This window comes from Prinia subflava, chromosome 23 (assembly GCF_021018805.1).
Source record: "Prinia subflava isolate CZ2003 ecotype Zambia chromosome 23, Cam_Psub_1.2, whole genome shotgun sequence".
In the NCBI taxonomy this organism is placed as follows: domain Eukaryota; kingdom Metazoa; phylum Chordata; class Aves; order Passeriformes; family Cisticolidae; genus Prinia; species Prinia subflava.
Window position 1 is genome coordinate 2,672,418 of NC_086269.1, and position 23,049 is coordinate 2,695,466.

Sequence of the window (23,049 nt, forward strand, 5' to 3'; positions counted from 1 at the left end):
GGCTCCGATCCCTTTGCATTCCCAGTGCATCCCACAGCTCCAATCCCAGTGCATTCCCAGTGCATCCCACAGTTCTGATCCCACTGCATTCCCAGCTCATCCCATGGCTCCGATCCCAGTGCATCCCATGGCTCTGATCCCAGTGCATCCCATGGCTCTGATCCCCGCATTCCCAGTGCAGCCCACAGCTCCAATCCCAGCGCATTCCCAGTGCATCCCACAGTTCTGATCCCACTGCATTCCCAGTGCATCCCACGGCTCTGATCCCCACATTCCCAGCTCATCCCATGGCTCCGATCCCAGTGTATCCCATGGCTCTGATCCCCGCATTCCCAGTGCAGCCCACAGCTCCAATCCCAGCGCATTCCCAGTGCATCCCACAGTTCTGATCCCAGCGCATTCCCAGTGCATCCCACAGTTCTGATCCCACTGCATTCCCAGTGCATCCCACGGCTCTGATCCCCACATTCCCAGCTCATCCCACGGCTCTGATCCCCGCATTCCCAGTGCAGCCCACAGCTCCAATCCTGCTGCATTCCCAGCTCATCCCAAGGCTTTGATCCTGCTACATTCCCAGTGCATCCCACGGCTCCAATCCCTGCATTCCCAGTGCATCCCACAGCTCTGATCCCAGTGCATCCCACAGCTCTGATCCCAGCGCATCCCATGGCTCTGATCCCCACATTCCCAGTGCATCCCACGGCTCCAATCCCCACATTCCCAGTGCATCCCACAGCTCTGATCCCAGCGCATTCCCAGTGCATCCCACGGCTCTGATCCCCGCATTCCCAGCTCATCCCACGGCTCCAATCCCACCCCGCCCACGGCCGGGAGCCCCAAACTTTGTCCCCTTTGAGGGGAGGAAAGCTGAGGATCGTCCCGGCTCTCCCGTTGCCATCGGGAGGATCCCCGGGCCCGCACCCTGCTCCACTCAGGGCCGGGTTCTCCCTGCCCCTTCCCTTCCCAGCAATTCCAGGCTGTCAGATCCCAGTGGGAACTCCAGGAGAGGCCAAGGAATGTCACCAACACCCTCCTGTCCCCGGGAGAGCCAGGAAAAGGCTCCTGAGGGACAGGGATGCTCTCTCCATTTCCATTTTTAATGAGGGGGGTCCCTCCCCCCTCTCTCTGCAGGAACCTGGCGGCATCGCTGTGGTGGGAATGAAAATCCATTCCCAACACTTGATTATTCTTATTAATAAAACCTTTAAAAATTGGCTGCAAGAGGTGTTGCTGACCTTGGCACAAAGAGTGAGCAGGGCCTCAGCACCGGGTGGGGTAAATGGGATTTTTGGCCTCATCCCAAATCACTGACTCCGGTCATTAATCCCAGGAAATGCCCCGTGCCTCGGGCCAGAGGTGATTTATGGATGCAGGCTCCATCCCGGGGCCAAATCCTGAACTCACTTCGTGCAGGGCTGCCCTGGCTGAGGGAGCTGCAGCCCGAGCCCGCCGTGGCTGCGGGGCCGGGCTGGGGCTCAGGGGCTGGGATGTGGGGGCTGTGGGATTTGGGGGCTGTGGGATGTGGGGGATGTGGGGTGTGGGGGCTGTGGGATGCAGGAGTTCTTTGGATGTGGGGGCTGTGGGATGTGGGGGCTGTGGGATTTGGGGGCTGTGGGATTTGGGGGCTGTGGGATGTGGGGGCTGTGGGGTGTGGGGGCTGTGGGATGTGGGGGCTGTGGGATTTGGGGGCTGTGGGGTGTGGGGGCTGTGGGGTGTGGGCGCTGTGGGATTTGGGGGCTGTGGGGTGCAGGAATTCTTTGGATGTGGGGGCTGTGGGATTTGGGCGCTGTGGGATGCAGGAATTCTTTGGATGTGGGTGCTGTAGGATGTCAGGGCTGTGGGATTTGGGGGCTGTGGGATGCAGGAATTGTTGGGATGTAGAAGCGAGGGATGAGGGTGCTGCAGGATGTGGGTCCCATGGGGTGCAAGTGCTGCAGGATTTGGGTGCTGCAGGATTTGGGTGCTGCAGGATTTGGGTGCTGCAGGATGTGGATCATGCGGGATTTGGGTGCTGCAGGATTTGGGTGCTGCAGGATGTGGATCATGCGGGATTTGGGTGCTGCAGGATTTGGGTGCTGCTGGATGTGGATCCTGTGGGATGTGGATCCTGCAGGATTTGGGTGCTGCAGGATGTGGATCCTGTGGGATTTGGGTTCTGCAGGATTTGGGTGCTGCAGGATTTGGGTGCTGCAGGATGTGGATCCTGCAGGATTTGGGTGCTGCTGGATGTGGATCCTGTGGGATTTGGGTGCCTCAGGCCAGGGTCCTGCAGGCCCTGGTGAGGCCGGTGGATCACCACCCCCCCCCCAGATCCAAGGATTGAATTTCCTCGTGGATTTGGCCCATTCCCCAGGCAGGAAAACCCCTGTGGGGTGAGCACACCCTGAGCAGCACAGCCCAGCACCCCAAAAACGTGGAGCCACCAGGAAAAACCCTCCAAAAAACCTTCCCACATTCCCTCCATCCCTGCAAGGAATCCTCACCATTCCCTCCGTTCTCCCCTCTCCTCTCCCATCCCATCTCCTTCATCCCACCATTTTTCCCAGCTGGAAAATGCAGCACCTCCTTCTCCCCTCCCCTGCCCTGCTCTTCTCCACCATCCCGCGTTTAAAAAGCGAAATAAACCCCATTTATCACCGTAACGAGTTTAATTTCCCGGCTCCCCGGTGATTTATGGAGCTGCTTCCCGGAGCTGATGAAAGTTCAGGAGCGGGCTGGGGGTGGCCAGGGACACGCGGGGACACCGTGGGCTCCCGGAGAGTCCCGTGGCAGCACGAGCTGGGAAAAGGCTTAAAAATAAACCAGGGGAGGGAAATTTCTCCACCCCACAGCACAGAATCAACCCTGGAGCTGCATTCCCTGAGGCATCTGGGAACATCCCAGGCATGGAAACCCCATTTTTGCTCTGGAGATGCTCCCAGGAGATGTTGGGATCTGGCGTTGGGAATGAGATGGAGAAAGGAGGGAATTCTTGGGGAATTGCCACCTCTGGAGCATCGCGCTGCTCCTGTCACCCCTTTTAAGGCTGTCCCCGCTGTCCCCAGAGCTTTCCGTGGAGCAGGGCTGGGAGCTGCTCCAGGAGGTTGGAATTGTGTTCCCGCTGCTCCAGGATTGTGCTTCCAACCAGGATCGCAGCTCCTGAGCACCCCTGGGTGCCCCCAAGATGCTGCAGAGCAAATATTCCCCAAAAAATCCAAACATCCCTTCCCCTCTCCGAGGCCTCCGTGGGTGCTCCCAGACAATTCCCAGCTGGGAGGGCAGCGCCCGATCCCGGCTCTCCTCGGGCAGGGTGTCCCCACCACCCCAATTCCTGGAATTCCAGGACCTTCAGGATTTAAACCACATCTCTGCCTCTTCGGCCCCGCGTCTCTCAAAAAATCCCCTCAAATCCTGGGATTTCAAGGTGCCCGGGATCCAGGGATCCGGGGTGGCTCCCAGTGCCCCTGACACAGGAAAAACCTAAAAGCACCAAAATTTGCTGCGATTTTCCACCCCCTCACCCCTCCCATCCAAAAGAACTCCGGCATCTCCTCCTGCTCAAAGCCAAAAATTCCTTGATTTCCTGCCCCCCCCAAAAAAACCCAAAAAACCCCCCAAAAAAACAAAAAAAAAAAAACCAAAAAACCAAAACAAAACAAACAAACAAAAAAGCAGGGACACGGAGTAAAAGCAACTCTGGATTTGCTGATTTTGGGAGGTTTCAGGGAAATTTTTTTACTTTTTTTTTTTTTTTGAGGGAGGGTTGGTTCCTTCTCCCTCTCTCTTTCTGTTCCTGCTGGGGATGGAAAGTTTTGCTCCAGCTCACCCTTGTGACTGGAAAAAGAGCCGGAGCAGCCTCGGAACAAGGGGACGGTTCTTCTTTTCCATTTTTTATTTTTTTTTTTTAATTTTTCCGTGGCAAAGTTCTCAGCAAAGTGATTTTGCAAGGAGGCTGAGGGGGAAAAGCGGGAGTGAAATCCCTGGGGGAAAAAAAATAAAACCAACAGGATCCAGAAAGGATGAGGATGGAAATGTGGAGGGGATTTAGGGGGGAAAGAGTTTGGGATGGGGACGGAAGGGTCACGGAGAGGAGCAGGATCCCAGAGCCGTGGCCATTCCAGGGATTCTCCGAGCCATTCCAGGGATTCTCCGAGCCATTCCAGGGATTTTCCAGAGCTAATTAGTCGCTTGGCAAAGCCAGCTAATGACCTGCTGGAGCTGGGCTCATCCCGCTGTCCCTTCTCCAGGGGATGTCCCAGTGTCTGTCTGTCCGTCCCCGGTGTCCCCTGTCCCCAGCCCTTGGCAAACCCCGCCCATTTTCCCTGGATGCGGGCAGGGAAATGGGAGAATTCCTGTTTAAGGGGAAAAAAAAAGGATTTAAGGGGCGGATTTGGGGACCTTGACCCAAATCTCATCCCATGGAGAGCCCTGGTACCCCAAATTCTCTCCATCCCTGTGGGACCTGGGGGAAACTGAGGCACGGGGGGCTGTGAGGGATTGGTCTCCTCTTCCATGGATCATGGAATCCTTGGGAAGCGCCCTTTGGCTCCGTGCCTCAGTTTCCCTCCCCTACAGGGATCTCACCCCCCCTGGAGCCAGGCTGATCCCAGGTAAAATTCCAGAGATCTGGAATTTCCATCTGATAAAACTCCTGAGCCAGCAGCTCTGGAGGTCCGAGCCAATTAGAGCTTCCATTAATTGATTTTAGAGCTGACTGTCCTTCCGTGAATTAATTAATAATCAGTAGAACCAGGGGGAAAAAAAAAAACGCTCGAGGCTGTCCCCCCCCAAATCCGCTCTGCCACCAAACTGTCACCTCCGGGGGGTGACAGCCCCCGATCCTGGCGGGAGGGGCCGTGTGGCATTTCCCAGGCTCGGCTGGCCCTTGTCACCCGCTTGTCACCCTCTGGGGACCGAGGAGGGGACAGAGCTCCGCGGGGAGCCACCCCTGGTCACCCCTGAGGGAGGGGACAGCGGGGACACGAGGAGGAGGAAGAGGAGGAGGAGGAGGAGGAAGGAGCGATCCCTGCGGGATTCCCGCCGTGCCCACCCGGCTCAGCCCCCCAAAAACCCCTCACGACCTCACGGCCACGGCCCCGAGCCCGCGGGGACGGCGACAGCGGGGACACAGCGGTGCCACCAGCGGTGCCACCAGCGGCCACCCCGAGCGCCACCCGCAGGCCACGCACCCCAGGGGGAAAAATCCCAGAAGGAAAATCCTCCGGGATGTGGGAATTCAAATTCCCCCCACCCCGCTGTGGGTGCACAGAGGAACATCCCCCTCCTTAAAATAAAAATAAACAGAAAAATGGGGATTGATGGGGCTGGAAATGATCCTGGCAGGGCCAAGAAAAGCCAAACCCCCCGCGCAGGGGAGGGAAAGGCAGCAGGAGCAATTCCTCTAGCAGAATTTGGGAATTGCTCCGCGTTCCCGCAGTTTTCCCTGGGGAAGCCTTTTCCAGAGCCCTGGAAAAAACAGGTTTCTCCTCAGCTGAACGCCGCCGTCCTTTCCCTGCGCAATCTCCCAGCTCCGGCTTTTCTCTGATCATAAATTAGCGATCCTCGCGCTCGGAGCTGTTTCTCTCTTCCCCCTCTCCAGGTTTTCCACGTCCCACAGGATGGGAAGATCCAGGCTCGGCGTGGTTATTTTAAACCGATCAATCAGGGCTCCCCTCCTCCCGCTCTCATCCTCATCATCCCAAACCCTTCCCGGGCACAGCATCCCCTCCCAAACCAACCCAAATCCCGCCGGGAAGAGCTCGGATTTTGGGTCAAAATTTTAAAAAAAATAAATCTAAAAGCAAAAATCAGTGGGGCAGCACTGAGTTCGCAGTGGGGCAGAGCCTGGTGGAGGAGGCCTTGGAAAATCCGGGATTGTGGCATGGAGGGGCCGTTCCCGCTGGTGTCTTCCTCTCCTTCATCACCTCTCCGTGATTCCTGCTGGGAATGGGGCTGGAGGGAATTATCCCTGTGCCAGGGATCCGGGAGCAGCAGCAGGGTGGGAATTCCCGATTTCGGGCCACCACGCTGCTGTCACCATCCCAAGGAGGTGACACTGCCACTCCCAGGGCCACCACCTCCATCCCGGCACCCTGAGCGTCCTTCCCCCACACCCAGAGCAGGAATTGGGTTCATCCTTCCCGGGAATTCGCAATTCCCATCCTGGAGCCCTTCCCAGGCGTCAGGGGCTCCCTGACAGGGCCTAAAAATAGCGGAGTGACGGTGACATCTCCCACCCTGAGGGTGACATCTCCCACCCCGATCCTGATCCCGATCCCAGAGAAAGCCTGGAAAACCCCGGGATGCCGCAGGAACCCCCAGCCCCCCGGGAATGCTGCAGGGAGGGGGCTGAGCCAGAGAAATCTGAATTTCTACCGATTATTTTTACACTATTCGAGGGGGAGGGGGGGATGTGAGGGAAAAAAAAGCCACCAAGGAACGTGTTTGCTGCTTTTTGCTGGGTTTTTCCCCTCCTCCCTTTTTATTTTTATTTTTTTGTTTTTGGTTTTTTTGGGGGGTTTTTTTGTTTGTTTTTTGGGGGGTTTTTTTGGGTTGTTTTTTTGGGGGGTGGGGGTTTTTTGGGGTTTTTTTGGTTTTTTTGTGGGTTTGTTTGTTTGGTTGGTTTTGTTTTGTTTTGGGGTTTTGGGGGTTTTTTGGGGGGGTTGTTTTGTTTTGGTTTTTGTTGGGGTTTTTTTGTTTGTTTGATTGGGGTTTTTTTTGTGTTTTTTGTTTTGTTTTGTTTTGTTTTTTTGTTTTTTTGTTTTTTGTTTTTCCAATGGTGAAGGGGAAAATGGGGAGAAGAAAAGCTCAGGCTGTTCCCCCCATCCTGCTCCCATTCCCATTCCCATTCCCATTCCCATTCCCATTGTTGGGTTTCCCTGGAGAGACCCCGGAGCCGTCCACACCTCAGGGATAATTAATTTTATCTCCAGCTCTCACCTAATCAATCCCAGCGCTGGGATTGATTGATCCTGGGGGAAAAAAGGGAAAAAGTCCGGGATTGGAGCAGCACCATTAATAATCGGAATAATCTGTTAATTCCCGGGGGGAGTTCATGACTCCAGACATGACCCCAAAATCCCCTTTGGGACTGAGGCAGGAAAATGAGGTTTGGGCCATTCTAGGGGGTTTTCCAGCTTTTCCAGGGTCATGGAATTTCCATCCTTTCCTTGCCTGATTGGTGTTTGACATCCTGAGGAGTTGCGAAGGGACACCAGGGGACGCCTCTGTCCCCACCGGAGGACACCGGGCTGCGCCTGGCGGGGGGAAAGGAGAAGGAATTTGGGTGAGGAGCAGCGAGAGGGAACTGGGAATTGGGAATTGGGAATTGGGAATTGGGAATTGGAAATTGGGAATTGGGAATTGGGAATTGGGGACTGGGAACTGGGAATTAATTGGGAATTGGGAACTGGGAATTGGGAATAGGGAATTGGGAATTGGGAACTGGGAACTGGGAATTGGCAATTGGGAATTGGGAATTGGGAATTGGGAATTGGGAATTGGGAATTGGGAATAGGGAATTGGGAATTGGGAACTGGGAACTGGGAATTGGCAATTGGGAATTGGGAATTGGGAATTGGGAATTGGGAACTGGGAATTGGGAATAGGGAATTGGGAATTGGGAATTGGGAATTGGGAATTGGGAATTGGGAATGCGGATCTGGAGGTGGAAAATCCCGGGCAGGGGAGGATGGAGGGAACTGCTGGACAGACACAGGGCTCCCCAGCAGTGTCACACAGAGTCCCCAGGGGTGTCACACGGAGTCCTCGGGGATGTCACACGCTGTCCCCCAGGGATGTCACACTGTCCCCAGGGATGTTACACAGAGCCCCCAGGGATGTCACACAGAGCCCCCAAGGATGTCACACAGAGTCCCCAGAGATGTCACACTGTCCCCAGGGATGTCACACCAAGTCCCCCCAGGGATGTCACACTGTCCCCCAGGGATGTCACACAGAAAGAGCCCCCAAGGATGTCACACGCTGTCCCCCAGGGATGTCACACTGTCCCCCAGGGATGTCACACAGAGCCCCCAGGGATGTCACACTGTCCCCAGAGATGTCACACAGCCCCCAGAGATGTCACACGCTGTCCCAGCCCCTCCTAACCCCCACGGGCAGGGCCGTGCTGGCTCCACATCCCCCAGCAGGCGGGAGGGGAGCGAGTCCCGCTCTCCAGGGCCCGGAAAATCCGGAGAATTCCCGGGTTGTGTTTTGGTGCTGGGGCTGGGAGCGGAGCGGGGATGGAGGAGGAGGAGGAGGAGGAGGAGGGGGAGGACAGGAGGGGGAGGGGGCCCATCTGGAGCACCGGGAGCCGCAGGATGCGGAGCTGGCGGGGGCTGCGAGCCGGCGCTGCCAGCGCCCGGCCATCGATCGGTGACAATGCGGGAAAGGTGACCTTGAGCGGCACAGCGAGCAGGGAGGAGGCGGCAGAGCCTGGGATCCCGCTCGGAAATTCTCCTCTGGGGAGGAAAGAGGGATGGAGGAGAGGACGGGGACGCAGAGCCCCCATGCCAGCCCCGCCCAGGGCTCTGTGCCCTCCTGGCTGCTCCAGGACGGGATCCCGGGGCTCCAGGAGCGCCTTGGGGACAGTCCCTGCCCTCCCAGTGGCACCAGGGGGTGGCTGTTCCCAGCGAGGACACGAGGCCGTGATCGATAACTGCCCCGATAATCAATAACCCAAACCCAGCCCCAGCTGGGCCCCTCAGGGGAGCCCCCCAGGCTCCCTCCTGCCCCGTCCTGGTCCCTCCTCGCTGGAGGTGACAGGGACACTAAAGCCACCCCAGGGCAGACCCCGGCCCTGAATCTCGACTCCGCCCCAGCAAAGCCCCCCCAGAGCCCCTCAGTGCTCATTTCTCACAGAAAAATCGGGATTTCTGTAAATCCGGGAGCCACCCGTGCCCGCCCAGCCTCCTGCAGCTCCTCCGAACCCTTCCCCTGATAATTCCCGGGATATTCCCGATCCCGGTGGGCACTCCCGGGACACCCAGAGCCTCCAGGAGGGAGGGTCCGGCATTCCCCACACTCTGCCTTTGCCCTCTAGCGGGACGAACGCGAAGAGGATCTGGAGGGGAAAATTCGGCCAATTCCATCCTGCTGGAGCACGATTTGCAGAAATCCCAACTTTTCCAACAGAAATGAGCAGCTCCCGGGGGGATCTGCTGGAGGAGAGTTGAGATTTAGGGACGTTGTCTTGCCTTGGGTGGTTTGGGGTCCCCTCACCCCCCGAGGAGGAGGGGACAGGATGGGACAGGGGGGTCCCCACCTTTCCCAGAGCTCTGGAGAGGCAGAGGTGGGGCTGGAAGTGGGGAAGGAGGCGCTGGGGGCTCCATCCCGTGGGATCAGGCTGGTGGGAAGGTGTTGGAAGGGTGGATGGGGCTGGGGGAGGATGCGGGGACAGCGGATCCACAGGCAGAGCTGCCTCAAGGGTGGCACAACAACAGCGCCAACAAATCCCAGAACTTTGGATAAAACATCTCCAAATTCCCATTTCCCAAGGGTTTCGGGTCAACAATCCACGCCTGAGCTGGGTTTTGCATGGAAAAGGGCAGAGAGGAGGTGCCCACGCTCCTCTCCGCGCCGTGCCAGCGCCGCGGGCTCCGCGTCCCCGGGGATGAAGAGCTGGATCCTCTTCCCAGTTTTTCTCCAGCCGCCTTCGGATGCCTCCCCGGGCTCGGAGGATGTGGGCTGAGCTCCGTGGTTTCAGTCCGGGGGTTTGGATTCTCCGGGGATGTGTCATCCCCCTCGCGGTGTTGGTTACACGTGGATAAAAATATAAGGGATGAACACATGGCATGGAAAATATCCCACCCCGCTGGGCAGATCCTCTCGGCTGCCGAGAGCCGGGATGATCCCGGGGATTTTAACTCCATCCGAGGGGTTTTCCTGCTGCTCCTGGCGGGGATCTCGGACTCGGAGGTTTCCAGGTTTCTCTGCAGTCCCCAATCCAGGGATGCTGGAGATCCCACCCAATCCCTGTTCCCAGGACCACGGTGGGTCTGGGATGAGGGGCTGGAAGATTCCAGCTGCCCTGGGCAGGGATTTCCCGTTTCATCCTCTTTGGGAGCACACGGGGACAGTCCAGCTGTGCCCAGAGGTGACACCTGGATGTGCCACACCCCGCTGGAGCCGCACAGCTGGAGCTGGGGACAGCCCAGGGGACAGATCACACCCGAGATGGCCCCAGCGTCACCTCCCTGGAGCAGCTCCTGACCCCTGGCCGGGACAGGATCTCAGGATCTTCCTGAAGCTCTGGGAGGACACAGGGAGATCCCATCTTTGCCAATCCAAGCAAAGCTGCTGGGCTGGGGCTGGGTGAGGCCTTCCCCCTGCTCTCCCTGTCCAGAACAAGACTCTGAATGCATTTAAAATCCTTTATTTTATTTTATTTTTATTTCATTACCCCCTGCTCCATTTGCCCCAGCACCGAGCTCACTTTGGGGTGGAAAATCTCCATTTCAGCCACATTTTCCCATGGAGCAGCAGGGTCCGAGCAGGGTCTGGGATGGGATCTGGGAATACTTTGGAGCATCCCCAGCTCGGGGGGCTCAGGAGAAGCGGCCGGTGGGCAGGCGGGGCAGGCAGAAGAAGGCGTTGGGGAAGAGGCTGAGGTTGATGGGGTTCCCGTCCAGGCGGATGTCCTCGAGCGCCCGGCGGATCTGCCCCAGGTCCTGGCTGTCGCAGAAGGTGTCCTCGTGCATCGTCTGGATGTTGTTGTTCTGGAGGGATGGGAAGGGGAGGAACGGGGTCAGGGGGAGCGGGGAGAGGAACAGGAGGAGCAGGAGCAGGAAAAGGACCAGGACCAGGACCAGGAGCAGAAAAAGGACTAGGGCTAGGGCCAGGACCTGGACCAGGACCAGGACCAGGACCAGGACCAGGACCAGGACCAGGACCAGGACCAGGACCAGGACCAGGACCAGGGCCAGGGCCAGCACCACCACCAGGAAAAGGACCAGGAAAAGGACCAGGACCGCAAGGATGAGGAGAAGGAGAAGGAGGACAAGGACCAGGACCAGCACCAGGAAAAGGACGAGGAAGAGGACCAGGACCGCAAGGATGAGGAGAAGGAGGAGGAGGACAAGGACCAGGACCAGGAAAAGGATCAGGACCGCAAGGATGAGGGGAAGGAGAAGGAGGACAAGGACCAGGAAAAATGACAAGGAAAAGGACCAGGACCAGAATAACAAGGATGAGGAGAAACAGGACCAGGACCAGGAAAAGGACCAGGGCCAGGGCCAAGGCCAGGGCCAGGGCCAGGACCAGCACCAACACCAACACCAACACCAGCACCAGCACCAAGAAAAGGAAAAGGACCAGGGCCAGAGTAACAAGGATGAGAAGGAGGACCAGACAAGGACCAGGACAATGAAGAGGAGGAGAAGGAGGAGGAGGAAGAGGTAGGATTTGCTAAACTCAGGTAAACCTCATCCCACCCGGAGGTGCAGGGAAAGGAACAAATCTGAGTCAAAGGGATAAGGAGGAGGACCAGTCCAGGCCTAGGCCCAGGATAAGGAGGACCAGGGCCAGGACAAAGAAGAAGATGATGAAGAAGAGGAGGAAGAGGATGAAGATGAGGAGGAGGGGGAGGAGGGCTCTGCCAGGCTCAGGTACAGGCAAACCCCGTCCCACCTGGAGGTGCAGTGAGCGCAGGCTCTCGGGAAGGGGCACTGGGATAAAATCCAGCTGGTTATCGGAGAGATGCAGGAACTGCAGCTGCTTCAGGTCCTGCGGGGAGAGGGCAGAGGTGAACCCCCGAAAGATGAACCCAAATAGAGATGGACCCCCGAGAGATGAATTCCCTAAAGACAAACACCCTAGAGATGAACCCAAATAGAGATGGACCCCCGAGAGATTAACCCTGAGAGATGAATCCCCTAAAGACAAATCCCCTTAGAGATGAAACCCCAGTAGAGCTGAATCAGTGAATCCCCTTTAAGATGAACCCCTTAAAGAGGAATCCCCTAAAGATGAATCCCCCTAGAGGTGAACCCCCCAAAGATAAACCCCAATAGAGATGAACCCAAATAGAGATGGACCCCTAGAGATGAACCTTGAGAGATGAACCCCCTAAAGGTGAACCCCCTAAAGATGAATCTCCTAAAGATTAATCCCCTAAAGATTAATCCCACTAGAGGTGACTCCCCCTAGAGATGAACCCCATTAGAGATTTCACCCCCTAGAGATGAACCCCCTAAAGGTGAATCCCCTAAAGATGAATCCCCCTAGAAATGAACCCCCCCAAAGGTAAACCCAACTAGAGATGATCCCAAATAGAGATGAACCCCTAGAGATGAACCTTGAGAGATGAACCCCCTAAAGGTGAACCCCCTAAAGGTGAATCCCCTAAAGATGAATCCCCCTAGAAATGAAGCCCCCCAAAGATAAATCCCAATAGAGATGATCCCAAATAGAGATGATCCCAAATAAAGATGAACCCGAATAGAGGGAACCTTTCTAGAAATGAACTCCCCAAGAGATGACCCCACTAGCGATGAACCCCTTAGGGATGGACCCCTTAGAGATGAATCCCCTAATGATGAATCCCCTGAAGACAAATCCCCCAAGAGATGGAACCCCCCTAGAACTGAACCAGTGAACCCCCTAAAGATGAATCCCCCTAGAGGTGAACCCCCCCAAAGATAAACCCCAATAGAGATGAAACCAAATAGAGAGGAAACCCCTAGAGATTAACCCGAATAGAGGTGAACCTTTCTAGACATGAACCTCCCCCTAAAGACAAATCCTCCTAGAGATGAAACCACACTAGAACTGAACCAATGAATCCCCTAAAGATGAACCCCCTAAAGACAAATCTCCCTAGAGATGGAACCCCAATAGAAATGACCCTCCTAGAGATGACCTTCCTGGAGCTGACCCCCCTAGAGATGAAACCCCCCTAGAGACAAAACCCCCCTAGGGCTGACCCCCCTAGAGATTAATTCCCCCTAGAGATGAAACCCCCCTAGACCTGACCGCCCTAGACCTGACCCCCGTAGGGCTGACCCCCCTAGAGATGAAACCCCCCTAGGGCTGACCCCCTTTGAGATGACCCCCCTAGATCTGACCCCCCTAGACCTGACACCCCTCCTCCCACCCCTCTGCCCGCCCCCTGTCCCCCTGTCCCAGCCCTCCCCGTTTGGCCGTGGGGCGCACCCGGAAGGCCTCGGGGCGCAGCCCGGCGCTGGGGATGCGGTTCAGGCGGGCGTCCAGGCGCACGATGCTGCGGGGCAGCTCGGGCAGCGCCGTCAGCAGGTTCTGGGGCAGCAGCAGCTCCTGCAGGCTGGGCAGCAGCCGGAACGCGTCCGCGTGCGCCCACGAGATGGAATTGCTGCTCAGGTCGATGCGCTTCAGCTTCTCTGAGGGGGGAGGAAAGAGGGGCAAAGCCAGGGTGGTTCATTCCCCTCACTCCCCATCCAAATCCTGTTTTTTTCCCTGTCCCAGTGATGATTTTTTGCTTTTTGTACATTTTTTGTATATTCGTAGCTCTGCAGATTGCAGTTATGCAGCTCCTTAACCAGCTCTGGTGCTTTTCCCACCCTTTCTCTCCGATTCTGGTGCTTTTCCCACCCTTTCTCTCAGATTCTGGGACAATAAGCTGAGCTTCCAGACACGTTCCTGAAATATTGTTCGGTGTTATTCCAGGGAGGGAACCAACAATAAGAATCAGGGCAGAGTGGGGCTGATGCAAGCGTGGAACAACTGAATCTCCTATTGGATGCACCTGTTAAACATCCCAATTAATTAACCTTATAAAACTGTGGAAATCCAAATGTGCAAGTTAAATATCCTAATTAATTAAAAACCTGGGATTCAGAACACCAGGAGAGCCTGTTCCCAGGCATTCCCACCTGGATAAACCCTGGGATTCAGAACCCAGCACAGCCTGTGTGCTCTGCATTCCCAGAGGAAAACCAGACCCATCCCACCTCCACTGGACCCTTCTGCAGGATCCTCTCTGCTCCAACAGAACCACCCCTGTCCCTGCAGGAGGGCCTGACTGGGCTGACACCAACACCCTGACCAGCAGGGCTCAGGCCGTGTTCTGACTCTGCCAGCGTTTCCAGGATTTTTTGTTTATTTGCTTTTTTTTTGTACTACTACATTTTTGGTTTTAATATTCTTACCAAAGACCTGTTACCCCTACCCCCATACCTTTGCCTGAAACCTCCTTAATTTCAAATCACAATAATTCAGAGGGAGAGGAGGTTTCCATTCTCCATTCCAAGGGAAGCTCCGGCTTTCCCTGGCAGACCCCTGCCTTTCCAAACCATGACAGGAGGGGATTTTCTCCCCAGCCCCGGCTCACCGAGGCCGGTGAAGTCCCCGGCGCGCACGGCGCCGATGCGGTTGAAGCGGGCGTACAGGTACGCGGTGTCCGCCGGCAGCGCCGGGATCCGCTCCAGGCCGGCGTCGTCGCAGTACACCGAGGAGCCGAGGCACAGGCACAGCTGGCAGCAGGGTGGCCCTGGGGGCACAGAGACACCCCGGGCATGGAAACCACCCCTGACCCCAGAAAATACCCCAGAGCAGGGGGGGGAGCCCACCCTGCTCTGGGGACGTGGATCTGTGACAGTCCCCTGACCCCATAAAATACCCCAGAACAGTGCAGGGAGCCCACCCTGCTGTGGGGATGTGGATCTGTGACACCCAGAGCTGTGACAGCCCCCTGACCCCAGAAAATACCCCAGAACAGCACAGGGACATGCCCACACTGTGGGGACACAGAATCCATGATACCAGAGCTGTGACAGCCCCCTGACCCCATAAAATATCCCAGAACCATGGGAGGATGTGCCCACTCTGCCCACACTCCGGGGACACAGAGTTTGTGACACCCAGAGCTGTGACAGCCCCCTGACCCCATAAAATACCCCAGAACAGCAGGAGGAGCCCACCCTTGCCATGGGGACGTGGATCTGTGACACCCAGAGCTGTCACAGCCCTCTGACCCCATAAAATACCCCAGAGCAGCGGGAGGATGTGCCCACCCTGCCCACACTCTGGGGACATGGAGTTTGTGACACCCAGAGCTGTCACAGCCCCAGCACCACCAGGGAAGGGCCAGAAACTCCCAGCAAAAAAACCCAAAACCTGTTAATAAATGAAATGCCCAGGATCAAATCCCTCCTGCAGGACGAGGGGAGATTAAAGCTCCCAAATTCAGCTTTTTACACCCAAAACTCTCCTAGTCCCCTTAATTTTCCCACTGGAGGAAGCAGAACTGTGACATTTTTCAACCCAACACAAGAACTCCAGAAAATTATTTCGGATCAAGAAAAATCTGTCCCAGCTGCCCCAAAGCCCCCAGCACGGGGGGCAGGAGGGGAAAAACCGAGCCCAACCCCACACCTGATCCTTTTCCTCTCCCCCAGCTCCATCCCTGTCTCCCCCAGGGTTCCTCATCCCTTCCAGGGGGGTTTCAAAGCAGCTCAGCACCAATTTCCTTTCACCTCCCACTCAGTTTGTCCCGGTCTGGAGTGACAGAAAAGGAATACAGATATTTATGCCTCGCTCCAGGATTTTAATTGTCACTAATCTAATTGCCACTGTCGCTGAGTCTCTGCTCATTAAAGCTTCGCTGCTTTGCTGGAGTTGGTTTTTTTTTTTATCCCAGAAATTTCTCTCTCTGCAGCCCTCCTGCCTCGCAGAGCAGACTCAACCCCAAAACCCCACAAAGAGCTGCTGACAGAGCAAGAATTCCCTTTTTTTTCCCAAAAAAACCCCACCCCTGTGAGGTGGGGATGCATCCCAAGGGAACACAACTCACCCTGCCGGGGGATGGGAGCGGGGGGCTGCGGTTTGGGGGTCCCAGCCGTGGTTTCACCCAGCTCGGGGAGGGTTTGGGGGTCCTTGGGGCGAGGAGCCAGGGTGCCAACCTCAATCTGCAAACACGGCCGGGTGTGAGGGGTGGGTGGCACGGTCAGGGGTCCCAGGCAGTGCATGATTAAATTATAATTAAATTTGGTACACAGAAGTAAGGGTGTCTAATTCTTTAACTTAATTCCTTAGGTTCCAAAGATGCCTTGGAGGAACCCCCCAGCCCCCTGCACCCACTGGGGATCACAGGTCCCACGTGGGTGACCCCGTGAAGGTCATAATTTCCTTCTGGAATTGGCCAAGCATCCCCTGCCACGCTGACTGCACAGGTGGAAATTTGTCTTTTCTGGGATTGTGTGGGAATACTGAGGATATTTAAACCCAGACATTCGTTTTGGTTGACTAACTGGGAGGTTTGGGTTGGAGTTGTTAATTCCTTCTTGGAAAGCTCTCCAAGGGATCCCCCCCTGCCCAGAGGGATGAAGGAATCCTCACGTCCAGGTCCTGGCAGGGGACAAAGAGCTGGCAGGGGACAAAGAGCAGCACTGGGAGAGCTGCCAGGGCTGCTGCTGCCAGGGGGGCTGCTCCTCCTCCATGCCTGGCACCGAATCCCTGCCCTGGGATGTCCCCAGGGGCTCTCCTGAGCCCCCCTCACCTTCGGGACAAGGTCCCCGTAGTCGTAGAGCTCCTCGTAGTTGCTCAGGTCCAGGATCTCCCCGTAGTTATCCATGGTCAGGTCGTAGTTGTCCAAATCCAGGTTCTCGTAGGGGGTCAGGTCGGCCCTGGGCTTGTCCACCTTCCTCCTCTCCTTGGCTGGGACAGCCCAAAGTGTCCCCAGGCACAGGCTGGCCACTGCCAGCCAGCCCAGGGCACACATCCTGCGCCCGGCCAGGGTCACCGCGCCCGGGGGTGGGGCCTGGAATGTCACCAAGGGCTGGATGTGGCTGGGGACAGGCAGCGCCCAGCCCCGGGGACATTTGGTGACACTTCTCAGCCCGTTTCACGCTCGGCTGTGCAGGAGAGGCCCCGCCGGGGCTGCGGGGGCTTCCCGGCTCTGCCAGCCCCGGGGAGAGAGGAGGGGCCGGAGGGGATGAGGGGGTCGGGAAGGGGTCAGGGGTCGCAAGGGGATCAGGAGGGGAATGAGGGGGTCGGGAAGTGGGGAGAGGGTTGAGAGGCGATGAGGGGCTCAGGAGGGGATGAGGGGCTCAGGAGGGGATGAGGGGGGTCAGGAGGGGATGAGGGGGCCTGGAGGGGATGAGGGGGTCGGGAGGGGATGAGGAGACCGGGAGGGGAATGAGGGGCTCAGGAAGGGGTCAGGGGTCACAAGGGGATCAGGAGGGGATGAGGGGATCAGGAAGGGATGAAGGGATCGGGAAGTGGGGAGGGGGTCGGGAGAGGATGGGGGGATTAGGAGGGGATGAGGGGATGGGGAAGTGGGGAGGGGGTCAGGAAGTGGGGAGGGGGTCAGGAAGGGATGAGGGGGCCTGGAGGGCATGAGGGGGTCAGAAAGGGGGTTGGGGGTCGTGAGGGGATCGGGAGGGGATGAGGGGATGGGGAAGTGGGGAGAGGGTTGAGAGGGGATGAGGGGATGGGGAAGGGATGAGGGGCTTGGGGAGGGGATGAGGGGCTTGGGGAGGGGATGAGGGGGCCTGGAGGGGATGAGGGGTTCAGGAGGGGATGAGGGGCTCAGGAGGGGATGAGGGGGCCTGGAGGGGATGAGGGGATCAGGAGGGGATGAGGGGCTTGGGGAGGGGATGAGGGGGCCTGGATGGGATGAGGGGCTCAGGAGGGGATGAGGGGTTCGGGGAGGGGATGAGGGGGCCTGGAGGGGATGAGGGGGTCGGGAGGGGATGAGGGGGTCGGGAGGGGATGAGGGGCTCGGGGAGGGGATGAGGGGTTCGGGGAGGGGATGAGGGGCTTGGGGCGCCCGTGGCGATGAGTGGAACCGGTCACTGGCCCACCAACCCCAGCAGCCCAGGAGAACCAGCCCCAGGAGCCCTGGAACTGCTGCTCCCCCATCCTACTCCAGGTGTAAATCCCGGGATTCTGCTTTTCCAACATCCTGGGGTGGGGCAGAGGCCACAGGATCGCTGTGACAGCACGGGACCCCCCCAGTCCTGACAGCTCCACATCCAAACCCTCCGGGGCCCATTCCCGCAGAATTCCCTCCCTCCAGCCTTCCCTCCCACGGTACACCCAGGGCAGGGCAGGGGGAGGGTCCCGGCCCCCTCCAGCCTGTCCCACCCCAAACCCAGTCCAGAGTTTTCTCTCTCCGTCCTGAGGATGCTGCTCCCAAATTCCTGCTGTTTTCCCCCAGATCCGCCCTTTCCCTGTGCGCCATCCCCCCAAACCCTCCCATCCCCCAAACCCCCAGCCCAGGGGGGCTCTGGAGGAGCCAAACGAAGCCGGCACGGACGCACCCCCTGTCCCTCCTCCTCCTCCTCTTCCTCCTTCTCCTCCCCGGCGTGGAGAGCCCCGCTCGGCCGCAGGGTCTGGGGGAGCGGCTGGGGAAGGGCTGGCGGGCTTTTAACGCACGGAGAGGAGGAGGAGGAGGAGGAGGAGGAGGAGGGGGCTGCTCCGGGGGTCTGGTCGAGGGGACAGGCAGGATGCGGCCAATCAAAGCTGCGGTCCCCTGCTGCGACCTCACATTGTCCCCAGGGCCAGGCGGCCCCGCTGGTGGCTCTGCTCCAGCAGCCCGGGCTGGGCCTGAGAGGGGCGGGACCGGGGGACAATGAGGGGTGGTCTGTCCCTGGTGTCCCCATGGTCTGTCCCTGGTGTCCCCGGATCCGTCCCTGGTGTCCCCAAAGGCGCTGGGGACACGGCCCTGGGTGGGGGGACAGAGCCAGCGCCAGCCCAGGTGGTGCCACCAGAGAGGGGCTCCGAGCTGTGTCCGGCCCCAGGGACGCCCCAAAGCACCGGGGGGACCCCAGTGACCAGCCCAGGGTTTGGGGGGCTGCACAGACCCCCCTGGCAGCGATGGATGGGGACAGCTCCTTCCGGGGGGGCTCAGCACCCCAAACCTTCACACTCTGCGAGGTTTTGGGGGTGTTTTTTTTGGGTTTTTTTTTTTTTTTTTTTGTGGAGGGAGAGCTGGTGTAGGTCCAGGGGTGGGGGCTCAGCACCCCAAACCTTCACACTTTGGGAGGGTTTGGGGGGTTTTGGGGAAGGGGAAGCCGGTGTGAGTGCAGGGGGGGCTCAGCACTGCTCCCCTCACCGGGGTAGGGTGGGAAACAGCCCCCCATGTGCCCCGGGGACAGGGCTCAGCTCGGGGGGACACGACCCTCCCGGGGATGTCACCGCGGGGCTGGGACAGCCCAGGAGGGGCAGGGGGAGCACGGCAGCCCCTCCCGGGCAGCCTCGTGCCCAGCGCGCCACCCACGGCCACCAAAACCTTCCTGTAACCCCCCCACCCACCCCCCCACGCACCCATCTGCTGGCGGGGACACCCCCGCAGCCCCCCCGAGGGCACCGGTGGCATCCGCAGCCCCCAGCCCACGGAGCGTCCCCCCCGCCCCCGGCCCCGCTCAGCACGGAGCGGCCGCTAATCTTCATTAAGCCCCTCATTAGGCGGCTCGGTGGCCGCCGTGACGGAGGAGAGGTGGCAGCTGGAGGGAAAGGAGGGGCTGGCCCAGGGTCCCCAACACAGTGGGGTCCCCTGGGCAGTGGGGTCTCCATGGGTGAAGGGTCCCCAAGGGCAGTGGGGTCCCCCAGGGGTGAAGGGGTCCCAGGCATGAAGGGGTCCCAGGGGCGAAGGGATTTTAGGAATGAAGGGGTTTTAGGGATGAAGGGATTTTAGGGGTGAAGGGGTTTTTAGGGATGAAGGGGTCCCAGGGGTGAAGGAGTTTTAGGAATGAAAGACTTTTAGGGGTGAAGGGTCCCCAAGGGCAGTGGGGTCCCCCAGGGGTGAAGGGGTCCCAGGGGTGAAGGATTTTTAGGGGTGAAGGGTCCACAGGCCAATGGGGTCTTTTGGGGTCTTTGCTTTTCTGTCCTGGCCCCATGAATGATGTCCTGTCCTTGTCCCCCCTCAGCACTCCCTGCATGGACGGTGTCACCTGGAGGGTCCCTGCGCCCCTGGGACCATCCCAAATGTCCCCGAGTCTCAACATCCCCCAAGGGGTCGGTGCCAGCCCTCTCAGAGGGGGACACCCCTGTTCAGCACCCACAAATGGGGTTGGGGGGTCCCCAGCTGCAAGGGGCATTGATCAGAGCCAGAATTCCCCCTGATCCCAAATTCCTGGGGGATCCAGAACCTTCCCAGCACATGAGGACCCCCCACACCTCTAACCCCACTAATGAGGGGGTCCCACCTTCCCCCCGACCCCACAGCCACGCTCACAGCCCCAACCCCGCGGGGGCACCGAGGGTTTGCAGGGAGCGGATTTGGGGACCCTCAGCCCCCCCGGGAGATGGGGTCCGACCTCCCCAGGGAGGGAAACCCCCCCCGGCAGCGGGGGATTCGCACCGCGGTTACGAAACGGCGGCAGCGGGAGGGGCGGGGGGCGCACGAAGCCGCTCAGCCGCTCCCGGGAGCGGCCCCCAGGCTCAGCCCACGTCCTCACACCTCCTCCCACGCCCGTGCTCGGGATCCGCGTGGGGAGAGCGGCAGCAGCAGCGGCGCCGGGGACGCGGAGGGGACGCGCAGAAGGAGAAGCCGCTGCCGCCGCCCACCCGGCTCGTGTGGGAACACGCGGAGCCCGAGCGAGCCCCGCCGCGGAGCCCGGCTGCTGCCGGGGGCGGGAGACCGGCCCTGGAGGGGGCTGTGGCCCCGTGGATGTGGATTCAGGATTTGGGGACCCCATGGAGGTGGCCCGTAATCACAGATTTTACAGGGAAGTGCACAGGATGCTGGGATGGGGCTCTGGCCCCATGGATGTGGATGCAGGATTTTGGGACCCCATGGATGCCCTTGACCCTAGATTTTACAGGGAACGATGCAGGATGCTGGAATGGGGATGTGACCCCATGGATGTGGATGCAGGATTTGGGGACCCCATGCATGTCTCCCTGCATCCACAGATTTTGCAGGGAAGGAGTCAGGATTTTGGGATGGGGCTGACCCCATGGACATGGATGTAGGATTTTGGGACCCCATGGAGGTGGCCCATGGTCCCAGATTTTACAGGGAAGGGCGCAGGATACTGGGATGGGGCTGTGGCCCCATGGATGTGTCCCTGCATCCCCAGATTTTACAGGGAGTGATGCAGGGTGTCAGGATGGGACTCTGGCCCCATGGATGTGTCCCTGTACCCCAGGTTTTACAGGGAATGATGCGGGATGCTGGGATGGAGCTGTGACCCCATGGATGTGGATGCAGGATTTTGGGACCCCTTGGAGGTGGCCCTGCACCCCAAATTTTACGGGGAAGGAGGCAGGATTTTGGGATGGGGCTGTGACCCATGGATGTGTCCCTGCATCCCAGATTTTACAGGGAATGATGCAGGATGCTGGGATGGGGCTGTGGCCCCATGGATGTGTCCCTGCATCCCCAGATTTTACAGGGAAGGGAGCAGAATTTTGGGATGGGGCTGTGGCCCCATGGATGTGGATGCAGGATTTGGGGACCCCATAGATGAGGCCCTTAATCCCAGATTTTATGGGGAAGGACATGGGATGCTGGAATGGGGCTGTTACCCCATAGATGTGTCCCTGCATCCCAGATTTTGCAGGGAAGGGTGCAGGATTTTGGGATGGGGCTGTGGCCCCGTGGATGTGGATGAAGGATTTTGGGACCCCATGGATGCCCTTGACCCTAGATTTTACAGGGAACGATGCAGGATGCTGGAATGGGGATGTGACCCCATGGATGTGGATGCAGGATTTGGGGACCCCATGCATGTGTCCCTGCATCCCCAGATTTTACAGGGAAGGGTGCAGGATTTTGGGATGGGACTGTGACCCATGGATGTGTCCCTGCACCCCCAGATTTTACAGGGAATTATGCGGGATGCTGGAACAGGGAATGGAGCTGTGACCCCATGGATGTGGATGCAGAATTTTGAGACCCCATGGAGGTGGCCCTGCACCCCAAATTTTACCGGGAAGGAGGCAGGATTTTGGGATGGGGCTGTTACCCCATGGATGTGTCCCTGCATCCCCAGATTTTACAGGGAAGGGAGCAGAATTTTGGGATGGGGCTGTGGCCCCATGGATGTGGATGAAGGATTTTGGGACCCCATAGATGAGGCCCTTAATCCCAGATCTTATGGGGAAGGACGTGGGATGCTGGAATGAGGCTGTTACCCCATAGATGTGTCCCTGCATCCCAGATTTTGCAGGGAAGGAGTCAGGATTTTGGGATGGGGCTGTGGCCCCATGGATGTGGATGCAGGATTTTGGGATGGGGCTGTTACCCCATGGATGTCTCCCTGCATCCCAGATTTTACAGGGAAGGAGTCAGGATTTCGGGATTGGGCTGACCCCACAGACGTGGATGCAGGATTTTGGGACCCCATGGATGTGGTCCTTGATCCCAGATTTTACAGGGAAGGAGTCAGGATTTCGGGATTGGGCTGACCCCACAGACGTGGATGCAGGATTTTGGGACCCCATGGATGTGGTCCTTGATCCCAGATTTTACAGGGAAGGAGTCAGGATTTCGGGATTGGGCTGACCCCACGGACATGGATGCAGGATTTTGGGACCCCATGGATGTGGTCCTTGATCCCAGATTTTACAGGGAAGGAGTCAGGATTTTGGGATGGGGCTGTTATCCCATGGATGTGTCCCTGCATCCCAGATTTTAGAGCCCCGTGCCGGATCCCGGCTGCTGCCGGGGGTGGGAGAGCAGCCTGGGAGATCTCCACGCTGCTCCCACCAGGAAAATCATCCCGGGGAGGTTTGTAGGGCTTCCCCCAGTGCCATAGGGACAGCTCACGGTTGTCACCCACCCCGATGTCCGGTGTCACCTCCTGCTGCTGTGACAGCGGCGCTCACAGCCCTGGGAGCTGCAGCCAAGGTGAGGCTCTCCTAATTAGCAGGATGCTCATTAGGGAAGGCACGTGGGGCAGGAGCCTGGCCCGCAGGTGTGACACCGGGGCTGTGAGCCCAACCCCTCAAACCCGGGGGATTTAAGGGTCCTGGTCCATTAAACCAGGTGAAGGTCCCTGGATTTAAGGGAATTTAAATCCCATCCCATTCCATGGGCAGTGACACCTTCCACCACCCCAGGGTGCTCCAACCCAGCCCTGGACACTTCCAGGGGTGGAGCAGCCACGGATTCTCTGGGAATTCCATCCCAGCCCCTCCCAGCCGAGA

General features: G+C 58.4%; 1 protein-coding gene across 1 annotated transcript; it reads right to left on the reverse strand.

Moving 5' to 3' along the window:
• Positions 1–10,388: 10,388 nt before the first annotated feature.
• Positions 10,389–16,854, reverse strand: OPTC (opticin). The gene is made up of 6 exons (XM_063418335.1): positions 16,451–16,854; positions 15,746–15,860; positions 14,285–14,443; positions 13,132–13,334; positions 11,608–11,703; positions 10,389–10,697 (listed from the first exon to the last, which is right to left on the reverse strand). The coding sequence occupies exons 1-6, from the start codon at positions 16,670–16,672 to the stop codon at positions 10,527–10,529; spliced, it is 966 nt and encodes a 321-aa protein (XP_063274405.1). The 5' UTR covers positions 16,673–16,854; the 3' UTR covers positions 10,389–10,526.
• Between the last annotated feature and the right edge of the window lie 6,195 nt (positions 16,855–23,049).

What these genes read in the sequence shown, in the direction of transcription:
- OPTC (XM_063418335.1), bottom strand. Translation starts at nt 16,672, where the DNA reads ATGTGTGCCCTGGGCTGGCTGGCAGTGGCCAGCCTGTGCCTGGGGACA. An exon ending in ACGGGGACCTTGTCCCGAAG is followed by an intron (nt 15,861 to 16,450) that starts GTGAGGGGGGCT and finishes CCGTGTTTGCAG; the next exon opens with ATTGAGGTTGGCACCCTGGC. An exon ending in TGCGCTCACTGCACCTCCAG is followed by an intron (nt 10,698 to 11,607) that starts GTGGGACGGGGT and finishes CCATCCCTCCAG; the next exon opens with AACAACAACATCCAGACGAT.